We start from the raw sequence: 16032 nt of genomic DNA on the forward strand, positions 1-16032 counted from the left end.
TCAAGATAAACTTGACCGGGTGCACAGTGGTACCAAGCCTACTTTTCAAATAAACAATATTGAAATATGTGAAGGGCAGCTGACTGCTGAGAAGCTGTGATTTTAACATACCACTGTGGGCTTTCCCTGTCTATCAGCAGAAGGTTTCCAATGCTGGAGCAACACGGTCGAGGGCATTTCCTATTTATTTTTAAAGATTTATTCCAAATCCCTTAAGAACTATTTCCTTGACGAACTCAGACTTCATTAGTTCCTTCATCTTCTGCTCCAGCAGTTTTTAGTCCCACTTAAAGCTGCAACTGTGGCCAAATGACAAGAATCCTGTGTGCAAGTTGGGAAATGTTGTCTTTGAATGAGAAAATGAGAGACTCCACGAGGACTCTCAGAACAGCAGCTCAGTCCTTACAGTCCTCTGTGATTTAGGGCAATTAGAGCAGTCTTTCCTTCCCCCTAGACATCAGTTGTCATTTCTGTTTTCAGATTTCTGGTTCCTCAGGATCCAGGCTGGCTTCCTTTGCACGGCCAATGCTTCCAAGTGCCAAGGAGGAACGTGATTTTTGTACTGAAATGTCTAGGAGAAATAAAACTCCCCGGTGGACACAGTTACATGTAAGGCTACTTCCCAATGGTACAGCTTCCCATATGTCAACTAGCCTTGTCTAAATATACTGAAACATAAACTGCTGGCACTGCGCCCATGCTAGAAGGGCGATGGTACGTTGTTTGGCTGTACAGGACAGCATAAACAACTCAATCACGGTGGACAAGGCTTTACTGTATAATTGTGTAATGCCTAGGACAACGTGATCTTGATGCTGACTGGAGCTTCCAGGCATGGCTATAGTACATATAAAAATAATTTATATACATATTTTATATCTATATAAATAAAAATTATATCTATATATTTATATATATAAATAATTTGATGAGAACCAGCAGCTTTTTATGTTTGCTTTCCATGAACAATCAACCTGTTGACCTTTACTAACATGATGCAGTTGAGAAATGTAACATAAGTGCCATGTTTGGCAAGGGAATTCTGAATCGGATAAATCTGACTCTGAGCCTGGTTGTTCTCTCGGGTCACATCCGCAGCGTGCGTCACCGGCCCATGAGATGGGGATGTATTTTCCGATGCTGTGATTTACTCAGAAGCATTTTGTTCATAGAAAATGAAATTAAGTCTGAGGAATAAGTGTTTTGCAATGAATTATTCACCTTGAGAAAGCGGCAGCATTTAGCTGCTATATTTTATTGACCTATATAGCACTTCGCACGGGTCCCAAAACACACTGCAGTATTACAAATTAGGGGTCTCTGCAGATGCTCCTAAAATACTGCTAGAAAATGTCACCTACAAGGATATAACATCATTCATCACCAAAATGAATGTGCCATCTAAGGTGTAAACTAGCAGCTCTTTGAAGAGTAACATGAAAACAACTGTTTAAGGAAGGAGGATGCCATTTCTCTCACAGCCACGTACTATTTTAGGTGGCCAGATCTAATTTGTTTTATTAGAAAGTGGCATTAGTATGGCATTTTACCAGCCATGTTATGAATGTACCGGTCATTTTCATCAATAAAGTATGCTTGTGATCTAGTACTTTTTAAAGAAACACCTCCTAAAACTTTTTTGAATGGTGGTAGGATGTTTTTTTAAAGAAAGGGAAGCCAGACACGTCACTCATTATTTGAGTTTTCAATTGACATTAAACACTTAATTCCATTTTGTTCCTTGGGAAAAAAAAAAATCTCCTTCTTGGGCCAGAGCCAACTAAATCAGCATGTTATCTGTCTGCCCTCCTTATGCCAGCTAGCAAGGTCTGAGTCACAGTGAGGCAACCAAGTGGTAGAGATCTCCTCCAAGGAACAATAATATTGTAATTTCTAGGTATACAAGCATACGCATAATGCTCCTTACACATGGGCATATCAAATGATTTAAAGTGTGGCTTAGTTTTTAAAAACGTATTATTGCCTATTAATTATTGTCCTTGGAAGTTCTTTCATCAATTTACAGGACTTCTTCTGCTGTGAATGCCAGCAATAATGATTTCACAAGCTGGGATAATGAAGACAAACATTAAATGTTGTTTACAACTACATTAGTCGTTGATTAAAAAAAAATAAATCCTCGTGGAGTCACAAGAACTCTGTCTGCAATCACCCTGCTTATCCAGCAAGTAAACCCTATGATGCCCTGGAAAAGTGCTCGTATAGAGCTGTAAGCCAGACTGGAAGCTGAGAACTTGAAATTTGTCCTTCTCAAAGCTGTCTGTCTGTCACCGCCCTGGGCCCTGCCCGATGGCTGCACCCGCAGCGGGTGGGATGCTGCCCGCAGGACGCCTCCGTTGCGTGGCTGTGAACGTGCCTCCTTCCATGGCTGGCACGCTACGGCCACCATCACGATCCAATCTAGCTAATCAAACTAGTTCATGTCCTAGAGTGCAAATCCATGCCCTGTGTCTCAAACACCCTCTTGTGCTAATTGCACTCCCTCTGGGATAGGAGAGATGGTTTTTCCGTATCTGACGTGCTGCGGCCCCTAATGCAATATAATCTAACTAACTAAAATAGAGGCTTGAATAGAATGATCTCCATCCCATACCAACTAGAAACTAGATTCCTTAATGAAATCCCTTTAAAGAAACTTTCATAATTTTCTTTTGTCACCCAGTGCATGCTGAGGTAGGGTTTGGGGAGCTTTGTGTTAGTTCTGTGTAATTTAGACAGGATGCATTTAGTGAAGCAACTGCTTCCTTCCATGATTACTGTATCATACTGTATTTGTACAGGGCTCTGCGAAATTTCAGCCAAAGCACTGAGGCATCTAAGCTGTACAGCACCACAATGAGTAGGGAGGATGCAGGCAATTCTTTTCTACCCAGAAAAGATGTCCTAAGACTCTAGAGAGTGCTTACCTGTACACAGTATTTTCTCTATGTAGGTCTTCTAAGCCACAAAGAATCTCTGCTGCATAAAACAAAGCTCTTTCCTCCTCAAAGCCTGGGTTTCCCATGTTGTAGATATGAAACTTCAGGTCACCTCCATTCATTATGGTCAGAACTAAACACAGTGCATCCTTTGTTTCATAGGCATAGGCTAAATTGACCTAGAAGAACATTTGTAGCATAGTTGTGACAGTTCAGTTAGCTGCTAGGAAGAAAGCACTAACATTAAAGATTTTCTCTAGAAGAGGAAAAAAATACATGGACTGAATTTGATATGGGCCTTATTACAATAGCAAACATACATTTTAAAAGTACAGAAAACCCAGATGTTAGGATTTTATAGATTATTTTGTTGAATCCAGCCTACTCATCATCAGAAACCCTCAAGGTTAATGCTCAGGTAGCTTCAGAGGCTGGACAAACATACTAAATCCAGACATACTTTTCCACATAAGAGAAATCTTAATAGTCAAGGGAATCTACACCTCCTGCTGCACTGTTTTGCTGGATGGCTGTCAAAAACCCATCATCTCAGTAGGTTCCCAGGAAGGCCCAGATAGCCCAGTCCCTGCGGTGGTCAAACGGACCATCGCGGAGGCATGCAGGTCAGCATCACCCTTGCGAGGCTCTGGTGGGTGCCCCAGGAACGACCAGACAAGCCAAAAGCTACCCATCACTTTTCAATATGTGCCATTGTCTTTGCTTCTGCCACAGGTAAGTAAACATCTCACATCTGTTGTATTCAGTATTTCCTAAAATAAGTGTAAAGAACATGACAAATGCTGAGATAACACCTTTTTTTTTTTAAATCTAAGGCAAGTTTTTAAAGAGACACAAGAGCTGGCAGATCTCAGGAAAGCCCTGCATCAGGCAGACCAGCTCCACGTCACTGGCTAGATGCTCCTATTAGCCAATCTCTTCTGGTCTATTTGGGTTGAATCTCCTTCAGTCTCCTCCAAGCTCTGCTTTCCCAGACACTGGGAATTCAGGTAATCAACGCTGGATAAAAATAGCTCAGCCTGATGCAGCCCTGATGCAAGTCAGGGCTATAAAATGCATCATATTCCCATCATAGGAACAGGCACCTTGTATGGTGCATTTCTCACAGACCAGAGATTAAAATGAGACTTGGTAAAGGTGCCTGGAGCAGCACTAAGGTGCAAAGCAAAGGGAGTCAGCTTCTGGCACCTTTCCTGTAGCAGGAGGAGGAGGCATCAGATTCAACAAGAACAGTGCTCAGCAGGTGAGCAGGGAGCTGAGTGCTAGGGAGTTCAATACTCACTACAAACTGACTATTGACTTTTTCTAAAATCTGCTTTTCATTTAGTGCCATGGATTCGCCTTTCCTCTTTTTTATTCTCTTCTTCTCTAATCTCTTGCAGGCGTACATCTTCCCTGTCGCTCGGACTTGGCAAGCGCAGACCTGCGAATTCAAGAGAACAATTGCTGGGTGAGTCGAAGCAAACACTGTGTCTGGGTTGCACTTTACTCCTCACGATCTGATCTGATTTAGTCCTTTTAAGGTTAGAGACGGCGGCATAGAGAATAAGGCATAGGCGGGGGCAGCTGGGGAACCAACTACTGTTTCCAAACCTGCTGTGTAATATTGGTTTAATTATTTCACTTTCCTCTGCCTGCTTCCTATCCCACCTCCTTTTGTCTGTGCAGATTGTACTCTGCTGCCTAGGCAGCGACCTCGAGCCATCAGTACAATACAAATAAGGGTGTGACCCTAATTCCACTGTGAATGCAACAGTCGAATACAAAATAATTCTCAAAAGTGTTCTTTTGAGATTACAGTGTCATGAGAGGTTAAGTAAAACTGTCAGCAATTAATGAAAATCAGCCTCTGTCACATCAGGCTCCTGTAACCTGCAGTGCCTGAGAAGTAAGAAACACTCTTAACAGAAACTTTCAGAATTACTCACCTCCCCAAAGCCGCCCTTCCCTAGTACCCTGTACTGCCGAAACGTGTTTTTCGTTACTGGTTGCCTGGAAGAAAAGGAAATAAAAAAAAGAAAACACACACTCCATTTAATGCACTCTCTGTGATTTATTTATTTCAGAGCATACTTTTGAAAAGCAAAATAGATAAATATTATGTAATCACATTATTTTAAGGTAATCATATTATATAATATAATATATAACTATGTAATTACATTACTTCAATACTATGTATGGCTTGAACTTTTCAATTCCAACATATTAAGCTGTAATAAAATACAACACATTAGTGAGTCATCAGTATAATTTCTGCTAGCATCTTAGGACCAAGGAGGGTTCTGAATCTCCATTATATAGCTTTGGCCTTTGTTAAGCAAAGACGAGGCCTGAGAGCTTCCAACAAGATATTAATTCTCATGATATACAGGAATTTTTTAAGGGTAGTGCTGGGCTAACACTTTATTGCTTTGCTTGGTCTTCAAGATGAGAAAGAGATCTAAAATTCAATCCACCAGAAAATATTTCTGGTTTCTTGACCTTAGACAAAACAGGAAACTGATGTGAAACAAGGAAAGAAACAATCCCAGGAACCGGAGAGGTGGGTTTAGGTCCCATTCGCAGGAGCGGGGAGCAGGAAGCCAGGCTCCAAGCCCCGGAGTACCTGCCTCCTGGGAGAGCATCACGGGCAAGGAGGCAGGGCAAGCATCGCTTTCCTTTTAAGGACCAAAGTAAGGGTTAAATACATCGGTCTGTCTTTCTGAGGGCAGAGTGCTCCCTAATGATCACTAGCTACAATCACTACACGATCTTACAGGATTCCCACAAAATTCTGCTCTACCAAAAGGGCTCCAGCCCTACATCTAACTTATACCACATTTGTTATCATCAAAGTTTTATAACGTGACAGAAGAACTCTAGATTCGGAGAGATCCAATTTTGTATCCACCGCTCCATCACCGAAGTTTTACAATTATATTAGCAGTCGATATGAATATTCCTGCCAGCTTTGTTATCCTCTGGCAGGCCGCCAGTCGGCAGAGGGAGCACAATAACGTGGCTGTTCCCACAACAGTGATGATGAGGTTGATGACAATAAGGAATAGATGTTAAAGTGAATTGTTTCATTTATATTCATTATTGTTTTTAAAAGTGGGGGAAGAAAAATACGCAGAAGGCCAAAACTAGAAGAGGAAAAGATGCTATTTTCAGGCTTCTGTGAGGATACTACAAATGCTATTGGGGTTAAAAGCAACAGTTAGCAGTGATAACTACATGCTCAGCAATGTCCCTGGAATAAATGGACTGTTTGACTCCTCCATTGGAGCCAGCAGGCTGTCAGAAGGAGCAGTTGATCACTCTGTACTACTAACATCTCTTTGCTAATCCTAAAAACATTTCTCCCAGCTTAAGCCGGATAGGCACATCCAATAGCTTGTCACGTTTGTTGGGGGAATGGAAAAAACAAATCCTCAAAGCATTTGAGAAAATTCCTTATCCCAAATGTGAAAATAGATAGGAAATAGCCTGGCTAGAGATGAATCAGCTGATGTTTTTTTAATGGAAATGGAAGAGTAAATGCTGGATTCAGTAAAGATGGCATGCGGAGCATGTCTTGGCATGAAATGGCTCTCCCTTCTGCCCACTGCTTCCCTTCCCTCTTGTGCAGCAGCTTTGTCGCTTTCCAGGGAGAGGAACTGGCACAGCTCCTTTGATCTCCGAGGCATCATGCTGATACACACTGCTCATGGATCTGGCCCTAACTCATCTGCCGTAATTAATTCCATTTGTGCAAACTGGGGCTTCTCTCAACTCAAGGTCACTGTTACCCAGCAGTGTATGTCTGCTACAGCCCTCGCCGACAAGAGAAGGCAAAGGCTCCTTTCTTTGCAAATTAATACCCACTAAGGCTGCGGGGTTAATAATTGTGCTCAGAAATGTATAGCCAATAAGTATGGTGCGAGGACCATATTTTTGTCTGTTTACAGTGATTTAATAATTGTGATAACTGGTCCAGACAAAAAGTCACCATATTCAGAGCGTAGCTAAACAGAAAGACAACTGAAGTTGCTGAATGTACTTTAATCATACCTAATGTGCCTAATGTACCTAATACCATTAAATGGCTGAACACTTGAGCTTTAGAAGCCAAAACTGGCTCCCTGGTGGTTTTGGGTGGATTTCTGTTTTATTCTTTACTTCCCTAGCAAGCAGCCTGTTTCAGTCTTGTTCGGGCACAGTGTTTGCAAATGCAAAAGGCAGAGACTCAATGTGTATCCTACGTTTAGCATACTGATGCACAAGCACTGGTTATAAAAAAAGTGCAATGTGTCCTTCAGGCTGTGCCACGACTAGCTCATTGTGACAAGGCCTACAATGAAACTGCCCACAGACGTTTCTCAGATCGCAGGAGATTTGGATTCCCATTTTTTGTATTTTTTATAGGCTGTAGGTCTTGCTCTATTCACTTGCTGTGCACAAGCATACTGTGCAAAAAAGGTGCCCAAGCTGCTTGCTGGAGTGCGGTGTCCCTAAGAGAGAAGGGAGGGGCTGGAGAGTATTTATGGGTGTAAGCACATTCATGGACGATGAAGGAGCAATATGTATGTCCCAGACACCAATCGTGCTCATTGGATGGTCACAGCTGGAGACTCAGCTCATGGTTAAATTGAGTCTAATGCCAACGTAACCATGACTTTTCTATATTGCATCTTCCTGTGGCTAAAGCCATTACCTCTTCATGAGCCTTCTAACAATGAACACTTACAAACGAATGCTAAAATTAAGAAAGCCTTCCTGGAGCTCTCTAGGAGAGCTTCCCTGGAGTACAGCTCAAGGAAATGGGGAGTGAGTCTTGACGGACCTTCTTGAAGGAGAACAGTGAAAAGAGGGAGGGAATTGCTGCACAGAGAGGGCCATAAATGGCAAACATTAGGATGAGGCACAGTAATGCTGTAGAAAGGCCAAACTGTCTTTCTCTTGAAGGCAAAGGGAGCAAACATGTACTACTTATCTCAGCTGCCAGATTTTGACCATATTCTAAAGGCTTTACATGGAAAGTGAAAATGAACCTTTTGTACTCATTTTTAATAAGAAAAAAAATTGTGACACCTACCTTTCCAACCACTTCCACTGGAGAAACCTGTCGAAGTACATGCTGTTTAGGTATTCTTCGAATGGTTCCCCACTGAGGTGGTCGAGGACAGATCTATCTCAGATGAAAAGGATATATAAGTATTTTATAATCCTGAACTTGGAGCAAAAGAGAAACAAAACAAGAGGAGAAAATACAGACGACTTCTATGGTAGGATCATTTTACTTCTACTTTATTTTGTACTTTATTTTACTCACGGTTTCAATCTAGGAACAAAGTAATATGTTTGATGGATTTCATAATAAGAGGCCTTATACAAGCTGAATAGTAATATATACTTGTTACGCTTGCTGAAAATTAACAGGGCATCTCCCACTGGCTTCAATGGACTCTTACAAAGGCTCTTAGTCACTAGACAACAAACATCTTTGCTTCTGTTAGTAAATTAAGACTGGTTTAACACATCACCCTCAGGAACTGAGCTCCTGAACTTTGAGGGGTGTTTACATCTGGATTGAAAATTTCTGGCTGAAGCCCATTTCTGTCAAAGAGGGACCATGAGAGATGTTATTTGGAGAAAAAAAATCAATTTCAATTCCTGCTATACAGAAGAAGTAATAACTGTGATTAAAGTCAAAGGGCTTTTCCTAACAGCTATGTGCTTTGTAGAGTAAAACAGAGGAAATAAAGTCTGAACAGGGATGTGGATTTGTTTCTGGATCAAGAAAAGAATTTTGGGGCTCATACAGTGGATGCAAAGTCTTTTGCATAGACAAAGGAATAAAGGAATAAAAAGGCCAGTCGGCAAATGTGAGAAATAAGTATGTTGCTTACGACAGGCAACAAGCAGCCAGAGACCAACAGACATCCCATAAGGAAGGCCAAGGGTTCAGAGCTCAGAAGAGATGGGCTGAGACGAAGGTGATCACGTTGTTTAACAGGGGGTTGTTGACCTGCTGGTTTTGGTTCTTGCCTTGCTTACTGGGGCTACTGCATCCACCTCTGCTGGCAGCATTGGTGGGGACAAAACTTGCTTTTGGGTGAAAAATGCCCACAAGGAATGAGTATTTCTGTCTTGGTGTATACAGACACTTTTGAGTCTATATCTAAGGGTATAAAGACACGTTTCTAGATTTTGCTGGAGGAGGAAATCCTCTCTGAAGGACTACTCTGGTTTGGGAATGGATAATCTCTGTCTTACCCTGGGGCAGTTCTAGACCTGAGCAAACAATTCACCATGAATAACATGTCTCCTCAGTTTAATTCCTCCCTGTTCATGGGCTGCTATTCATAAATATTTGGAATTTCTCAGCTGTTTGATTTTTTTTTTTGGTAATAATTCTTGCACCATCAATTCGGAACAGGCAGGTAATTGCACATATTCAGTATTCAGAAGTCAAATTGTGGTTGTCTTCATTAGCTTTGTTTGGACACAGATCATACGGTTTCCCCTAAGTGGATTCAAGCTTACAAAATAAAATAAAAAGTAAGTAAGTCTTAATGAGCTTTAACAAATGTCCAAATTCAAAGCCAAAATTATAGGGGAAATCGGAGGGGGGCAGAAGCAGACAGTCAAAATATTAAAGGTCAACACAGAAGTTAAGAGTTATACATGCATTTTTCTGGCAAAACTGATCTTATCTATGAAGACACGTCTGAAACTCATCCCCATTCCTGCTCCTACAGGGTAGCAAGCCTCATATTTGTATGTATGCCTCCCTTTTTTGGTCTGATTGTGAACTCTTCCAAAATTAACATTATTCAGTACATCTAGTAAATACCAACAGCAAGTTTTTAAAACTTCCTTTTGACGCCACTTCAGTCCATGTGAAATGATTGGCATATTTATTAACGAGGTCTCAAACCTGGCTCATTTATCTGTTTCAGTTGAGATGAAGGAACGGCTGTCGGCGAATATGAGCCTGAATTAAGTGGTGTCCAATGCTAGCCTATTCCATTCAGTTAATTAAAAGCTGCACATATTTTAAAGAACAATAGCTGCTTTTCACCACTTGTTTGCTTTTGAGTTCCCCTTGTTGGCAACAACAAAGTACATTTTAGAGGGAACTGTCAGCTTCCAAACCGATTTGAGAACTGGAAACAGGCGTCAAGGGGGTTTGTGTCGAGCAGAGCTCTGCCTTTGTCATTGGGACTGGCACACACAACTGGTGCGAGTTATACGAGCATCTCTACATGACACCAGGCCAATGCAAGGAAACTGGCTATGTTATAAGAGAAGGCCAGAAATAACCCACATATCCTACCAACGCAAAGAATAACTGAAAACAGAAAAGGTCAATGAAATGAGTCAAAACAATGAATGACAGAGGAGCGAATTTTACAAATCCCCATTACATCACCCAGGGAAAACAAACCATGCTCAGCCAGAAACCACATGGGCCAGCTTGCGATGATCCCTCTTTTTCATATTTTTATTGGTTTATGATCTACTGGCGTGAATGTACTCGGGTCAGTGTTTGCAAATGCAGATTGCATACCTGGAGCTTTAGCGCATAATAGTACAAATCGCCTCGCTGCTACAAAAACTGATAAGCCTTTTCCCAGACAAAGGATGAAATAATGCACGTTCATTTGAACGCCACAGACAGACAGAAAGCATTAAAAAAGCCCCATTCTCCTGGTGAAGATTTTCTGGAAAAGCCATGCGGAGCAAGTTTGCACATTCCTCTGTCTAAATGGACTGTATAGCCACTTAATTTTTATTCACTTTGAAACAGAGATGTTTTCTTTGGATACATTATCATTGTAGCTCTTTTCACACAGCATGAAATCCATGGCTGGTTTACTTGGCTAGAACACTCTGTCAAATACCTGAAACACTAAGTGCCTGTGTGTAGTGTATATAATGGCATGGAAATACTTATTATATTTTGTTCAGATGAAATGACTTCACCGCTTGTCAGCAATGCCTCTAGGATTATGAACATAAACCAAAGATACATGCTTCAGGTTCAAATTGAAATGTCTCTCTGTACCTGACACATTCCTTACAAGCTGCTGACTGCAGCCCTGCGATCTTCGGGTATCGAGTTATACTTACTTTGTACAGTGAGAGAATAGCTCTTTGCAGGGGCTGTTTTTGAGTTTCTCCGCTGTCTGTTGGATAAGATCTTGACTGACTTCGGGAACGCAGGCTGGAGACTGGGGAGAGAAGAGAGGGGCACATTATCTCCGTGATGAGGTGCAGATTCTCCTCTCTTAACGTGTAAAAGACACATTCATTATTTATGCCCTGAGCTGCTTCCATTCAATTCCAGCGGTTGTGTAAAAGCAAAGGAGCTTTACGTCAAACAGCAGTAAAATAGGATACCGTGGTAACTCGCTCCACATTCCACTCTATCCTCACATTGCTTTTTTGCCTTCTCCTGTACCTTCACCTCCGTGCCCAGCCTCATGAATATGCAGGACCCACTCCTTGCCAATTCTTTGAACTGCTCCCTTGCATCCCATGAAAAATGTGCTGGCCTGAACTGTGTACAGGCCATTCTCTTAAACAAAAGAGAATTTGCCCAGTGTTTTCACTTCACAGATGATTCATTGTGCAGTCTGAAAAATCCATCTTTTTTGTTTTTTACCAGCAAAGGAAAACAAGAGCAGAGGATTTGTATTTATTGATTTACATATAAATAATATAAAAAGATGCTCGCAAGAGTGTCTGGACACCTTAATTCATCATTAGAAGGACAAAAATAATCCAGCAGTTTTAAAATAATAATTTCAAAAAGGAACTCTGCCAACCAAGCACATAACCTCTTTTCATCCTCTCCTCCCTTTAGAGAGAATGTACATTCAGCCCCTTCAAAAAGCCCTTACCAAAGAGAGGTCTTTCGCAGAATGCCCTGATGGTTAACCAGTTTAGGACCTTTGGGACTAATTGTCTTTAAGGACAGTTTTTAGGCAGTCCACATTCTTACTTATTGATAGTATACTGTAATTATATAAAAAAGTGTATATGTGTGTGTGCATGCGCACGCACCTATTAATAGACATTTCTCCGACTGACGTGAAAGCCCCTTTATATAACCAATAGGATTTGGGTATTTTCAATAAATCCAGCCATAGATGACAAAATCCTCTTTCCTTGCAGAAGCCTTAACACTCGGTAAGGTTCCCCATCCATGGCCATGACCACCAGATGTGCTGAGTAGGTGGGTCACAGAGCATCATCACTCATTCCTGGCCAGATGTTCTCATTAACTCACCCTTAGTTGGGGATATCTTGGCAAGCACTGAAATGCATTGCAGGCAAAGTTCAAAAACACTGGGAATGAAGACAGAGGAAGGGGCAGAGGTGGAGCCAGAGAAAATCTCCAGCATGGTGAAAGCTGAATTAAGTCTTTTATCTTTTCCTTCCCACTGCTGAAACGTGAATATGATCCTGGTTGTGACATGAAAAAGTAAGTTTGTTCCACTTGAATGTTTTTAAATAGGAACATGGTTTACAGAACTGTCTGTGCATGCTACGCAATGCAGTCTCACTATGCAACCTTGACAGACAATCTGCAGAACATGCTGGATATTTTTGACCTCACTGAAATATTTCCTCATTTCCTCCATATATTCCTCCATTTCCAGCAAAAGATAGCTAGGGAACACCCACTTTTAATTGCAGACAGAGTATATTGCTAATAATTAAGAAGTCTCACAGTTTCTTGAGTGGTAGATGAGCCCCCACATTATCATCTAAGAGATGAAGAGATGGAGACAAAGCCAGATTTTCTCAGCTTGATTGGCCACTGGGTTTGACAGGAACTGAGAACCATAGAACAACTCTCAGTAAGTCAGACAACTTACAGAAATTCCTAACTGTAGATGCCCATGACTAAATCTAAGTCCCAGTTTTAGTTAAGAGAGTAAGTAGAGGCAAGAGTGAAGCAGTGAAAGAAAAAAAAGTCATGTTTTCCAGTCTTACAGCTGCTGCACTGAAACTACTGCAAGGAAAAAAAAAAGGGGTAAAAAGAAAAAGAAGGCTTTTAAAGGAATATTCAGATAGGAACCAAAGCATAATGATTAGCAGTATTTCAGTTGATTTGGGCTAGTAACCATATGAATTAATGCCTGTACTTTATACTTTGCATACTCAATGGGGTGTGCTACACAAGCTCATCGGCAACCCAAAGCTTGTATGCGGCTGCGTGAGTCCACTGCTCTGAGACCTGGTTATCTTGAACATCTCTCTGATTTATAGGGTACAGAAACATCACGGAACCCCGTAGTCTTTGTACTGCTGTGAATCAGGAGTGTCTTTTCTGACGTGAATGGAGCTGCACTTAAGTAAAATTGATAGTAGGGCCTCCAATTGAAGTTACTACTAATTAAATCTAGGATTTGTTCAACATTTATAGACCAAAATTGGGATCCAAGAACTAAGTACTAAACCCCATAATTAGGCATTTAGACCAAGTGACCTGATTCTTGCTCACACCACGCAACTTCATTTCCCAAAGAGAGGTAAGCTGCCTTGAGGTTAGTGTTGAAGATCATGCACATGATGCATTATTATAGTAAGAATTCCATCAAATTTTGCCTAAGATCAAAGTACATTTAAAAAATAAATTATAAGCATAAGCTAAGCCTTTTTCATAAAGAAGAAACAAAATTCTTATAAGGAAAGGGGAGAAAAATGAGCAAAAGAAACTGTAAGGCAATGTGGGAAGTATTTTAAAATGGCATGAACTGTGATTCCTCTCTCCAAGTTTGTGGGAGATACAGTCACCACCTGGTTTTTCAAAACCACTCATTGCTGACCTTTGGACAAATTGAGAGCAAGCTAACAATATCAAGGTAGGTAAAGACATAAATACACTGACATTCTGTACATGGACTAAAGCCTTACAGTGTAGTTCAAACACTTTACTAGACCTTACACTTTCTGTAACAAAAAACCACTTTTTTCACAGACTGATCATTTCCAAAGGTTTTGTAGGACCAGCAAAACATTTCATGTCATTATGCAGCCCTTCATAGTGTTCAGGGCAGAGCAGCTGCACCACGTGTATGGGAGGAGCATAGCCAACCCTTTCCAACTCTGCATGCAGTTCTAGGGAGCCTTTGTATGATCCTTCCTGAGATTTTCCTTGAGACTTCATAGTTCCCACTGCTCCCATTAAATGCCCATGACTGCCATTTTCCCTGTTTGAGTGCTGTGCATACCTACAGCCTTTGAATGATCAAACAAAGCCAGAAACAATTACAAGCCAAAACCCAACCCACCAACCTACTTTTGCTCCCCTGGAGAACAATTAGATAGTGCAGGTTATGAGTGCAAGAAAGCATTTGGATCCCAAGAGCAAAAGCTTCCAAAGGTAACACTTTGTCCACTTACGGAAGAAAAAGTTGCTTCTTCCCTGGAGAGGTGCAAAAGATTTCTGCAGCCCTGATGAAATGGTTATTAACACTGTTCTCCCACTGCATTATGGGTAATGGCTGTAAAAGCAAATTCGGCTTTTACAAGGGAACAGAGACACCTTTTTGAACATATTAAATGCCCTGTGGCAGCTAGGAGAGCCATACACCGTGATTAAGACCATTACATCTGAGCGTGTGACAAAGAATACTCTGCTAACTCTTCAGAAATACCTGCAGAAACCTGTTACGTTTTCCTGTATTCAAAACAAAACACTGGGTAGTTTTAACAAGTACAGTCCTGTATTTTCTCTAATGGCTATTCTCTTTCCTGAAGGCAAAGAAAGTGATTCTTGATCTCACTTATGATAACGTAAATGAGAAATGATGCCAGTCAAGTCAACAGAGTAACACTAGGGTAAAGCTGATGGAACTGAAACCAGATCCATGGCCCAAGACTCTGGCAGTGCAAAAAGAAGTGCTTAAATTGATCCAACAACAAAAATTTCTCTCATCACGTTATCCTTTTTGACCAGACAGTTTAACAAAAGGCCAGAAGTCCAAACTACTTTCACCAGGTTTTAATCAAAATCTCCTGTCTCCTGTATCTTCTCATTTATGGCCAGAAACTTTGTATAAATATTTTGCTGGGAAAGCAACATCTCAGTTTTATGATGCCCTCTTGTTTAATTTTTAAGAAAAGAACGCAACTTGGAATTGGATTAGTGATTATCTGAGAAACAAGAAATGGATATTCAGTTACTTCTGAGTGCCATTAACACACTCTGAGAAAAAAGTCTCCACTTCTACATTTTGTTTTTTTTAATTTAAAAGACAAAAGAGATCCTCCCAGCTGCTCTTCTACTTCAGAAAATGCCATGAAAACAGCTGAGATATCACACAGTTGTTCGAGGTTAGTTGTGTTCGTGTCCAAAAAAATTTCGAGATCGCTGTTCCTTCCAAATTAAGCCTCTGGGCCTGCAAGATACTTTCCATATTTTGCTGAGAGGTTGACTGCGGCTTCTCCCCCTTCCTCTCCTGTTCTCTAGGATGTAACCACTGATAAACAGCACGGTGGCTAGGTTTGAAGCTGGATGCAATATCACCCATAAATACCAGGTTCTTGGTGGGAGCTGAGTGTGTCGCAAGCTGAATGCAATCTGGTCTTTCCTGCACTACTGTAGTTGTCCCTGGCAGCCTGAATGCCAAGAGACTCACACCAGGCAGCTGTGCCTGTGCACCATCTGGTACTGCCCATGTCCCGGCACTCGGCACCTCACTGAAGTACTGAAAACAAGTGAAATCTGATTCAGATCAGATGGAAGCTTCCAGGCTGTGTAACTCCCCATTATCTGTTGTTTTGGATGTCATGTTGCATCTCGGAATCATAGAAACACAGGATCATTTAGGTTGGAAAAGACCTTTAAGATCATCAAGTCCAACCGTTAACCTAGCACTGCCAAGGCCACCGCTAAACCATGGCCCTAAGCACCACATCTACATGGCTTTTAAATACCTCCAGGGATGGGGACTCCACCACTGCCCTGGGCAGCCTGTGCCAGGGCCTGACTACTCTTTCAGTGAAGAAATTTTTCCTAATATCCAACCTAAACCTCCCCCGGCACAGCTTGAGGCCGTTTCCTCTTGTCCTATCGCTTGTTACCGGGGAG

At 41.4% G+C, this 16032-nt stretch overlaps 1 protein-coding gene across 2 annotated transcripts in view; it reads right to left on the minus strand.

The window, feature by feature from the left end:
• GRK5 (G protein-coupled receptor kinase 5) overlaps nucleotides 1–16032 on the minus strand; it is a 170295-nt gene that overhangs the window by 18129 nt on the left and 136134 nt on the right. For both annotated transcript variants that reach the window (XM_082310119.1, XM_082310118.1), the window contains 5 exons: nucleotides 11058–11158; nucleotides 8017–8109; nucleotides 4886–4949; nucleotides 4240–4380; nucleotides 2928–3118 (listed from right to left, as the gene is read on the minus strand). In XM_082310119.1, the coding sequence (XP_082166245.1) occupies nucleotides 2928–3118; nucleotides 4240–4380; nucleotides 4886–4949; nucleotides 8017–8109; nucleotides 11058–11158 (590 nt within the window). The remainder of the gene's footprint in view (nucleotides 1–2927; nucleotides 3119–4239; nucleotides 4381–4885; nucleotides 4950–8016; nucleotides 8110–11057; nucleotides 11159–16032) is intronic.

This window comes from Platalea leucorodia (genome assembly GCF_965183815.1).
Source record: "Platalea leucorodia genome assembly, chromosome: 4".
Classification (NCBI taxonomy): Eukaryota; Metazoa; Chordata; class Aves; order Pelecaniformes; family Threskiornithidae; genus Platalea; species Platalea leucorodia.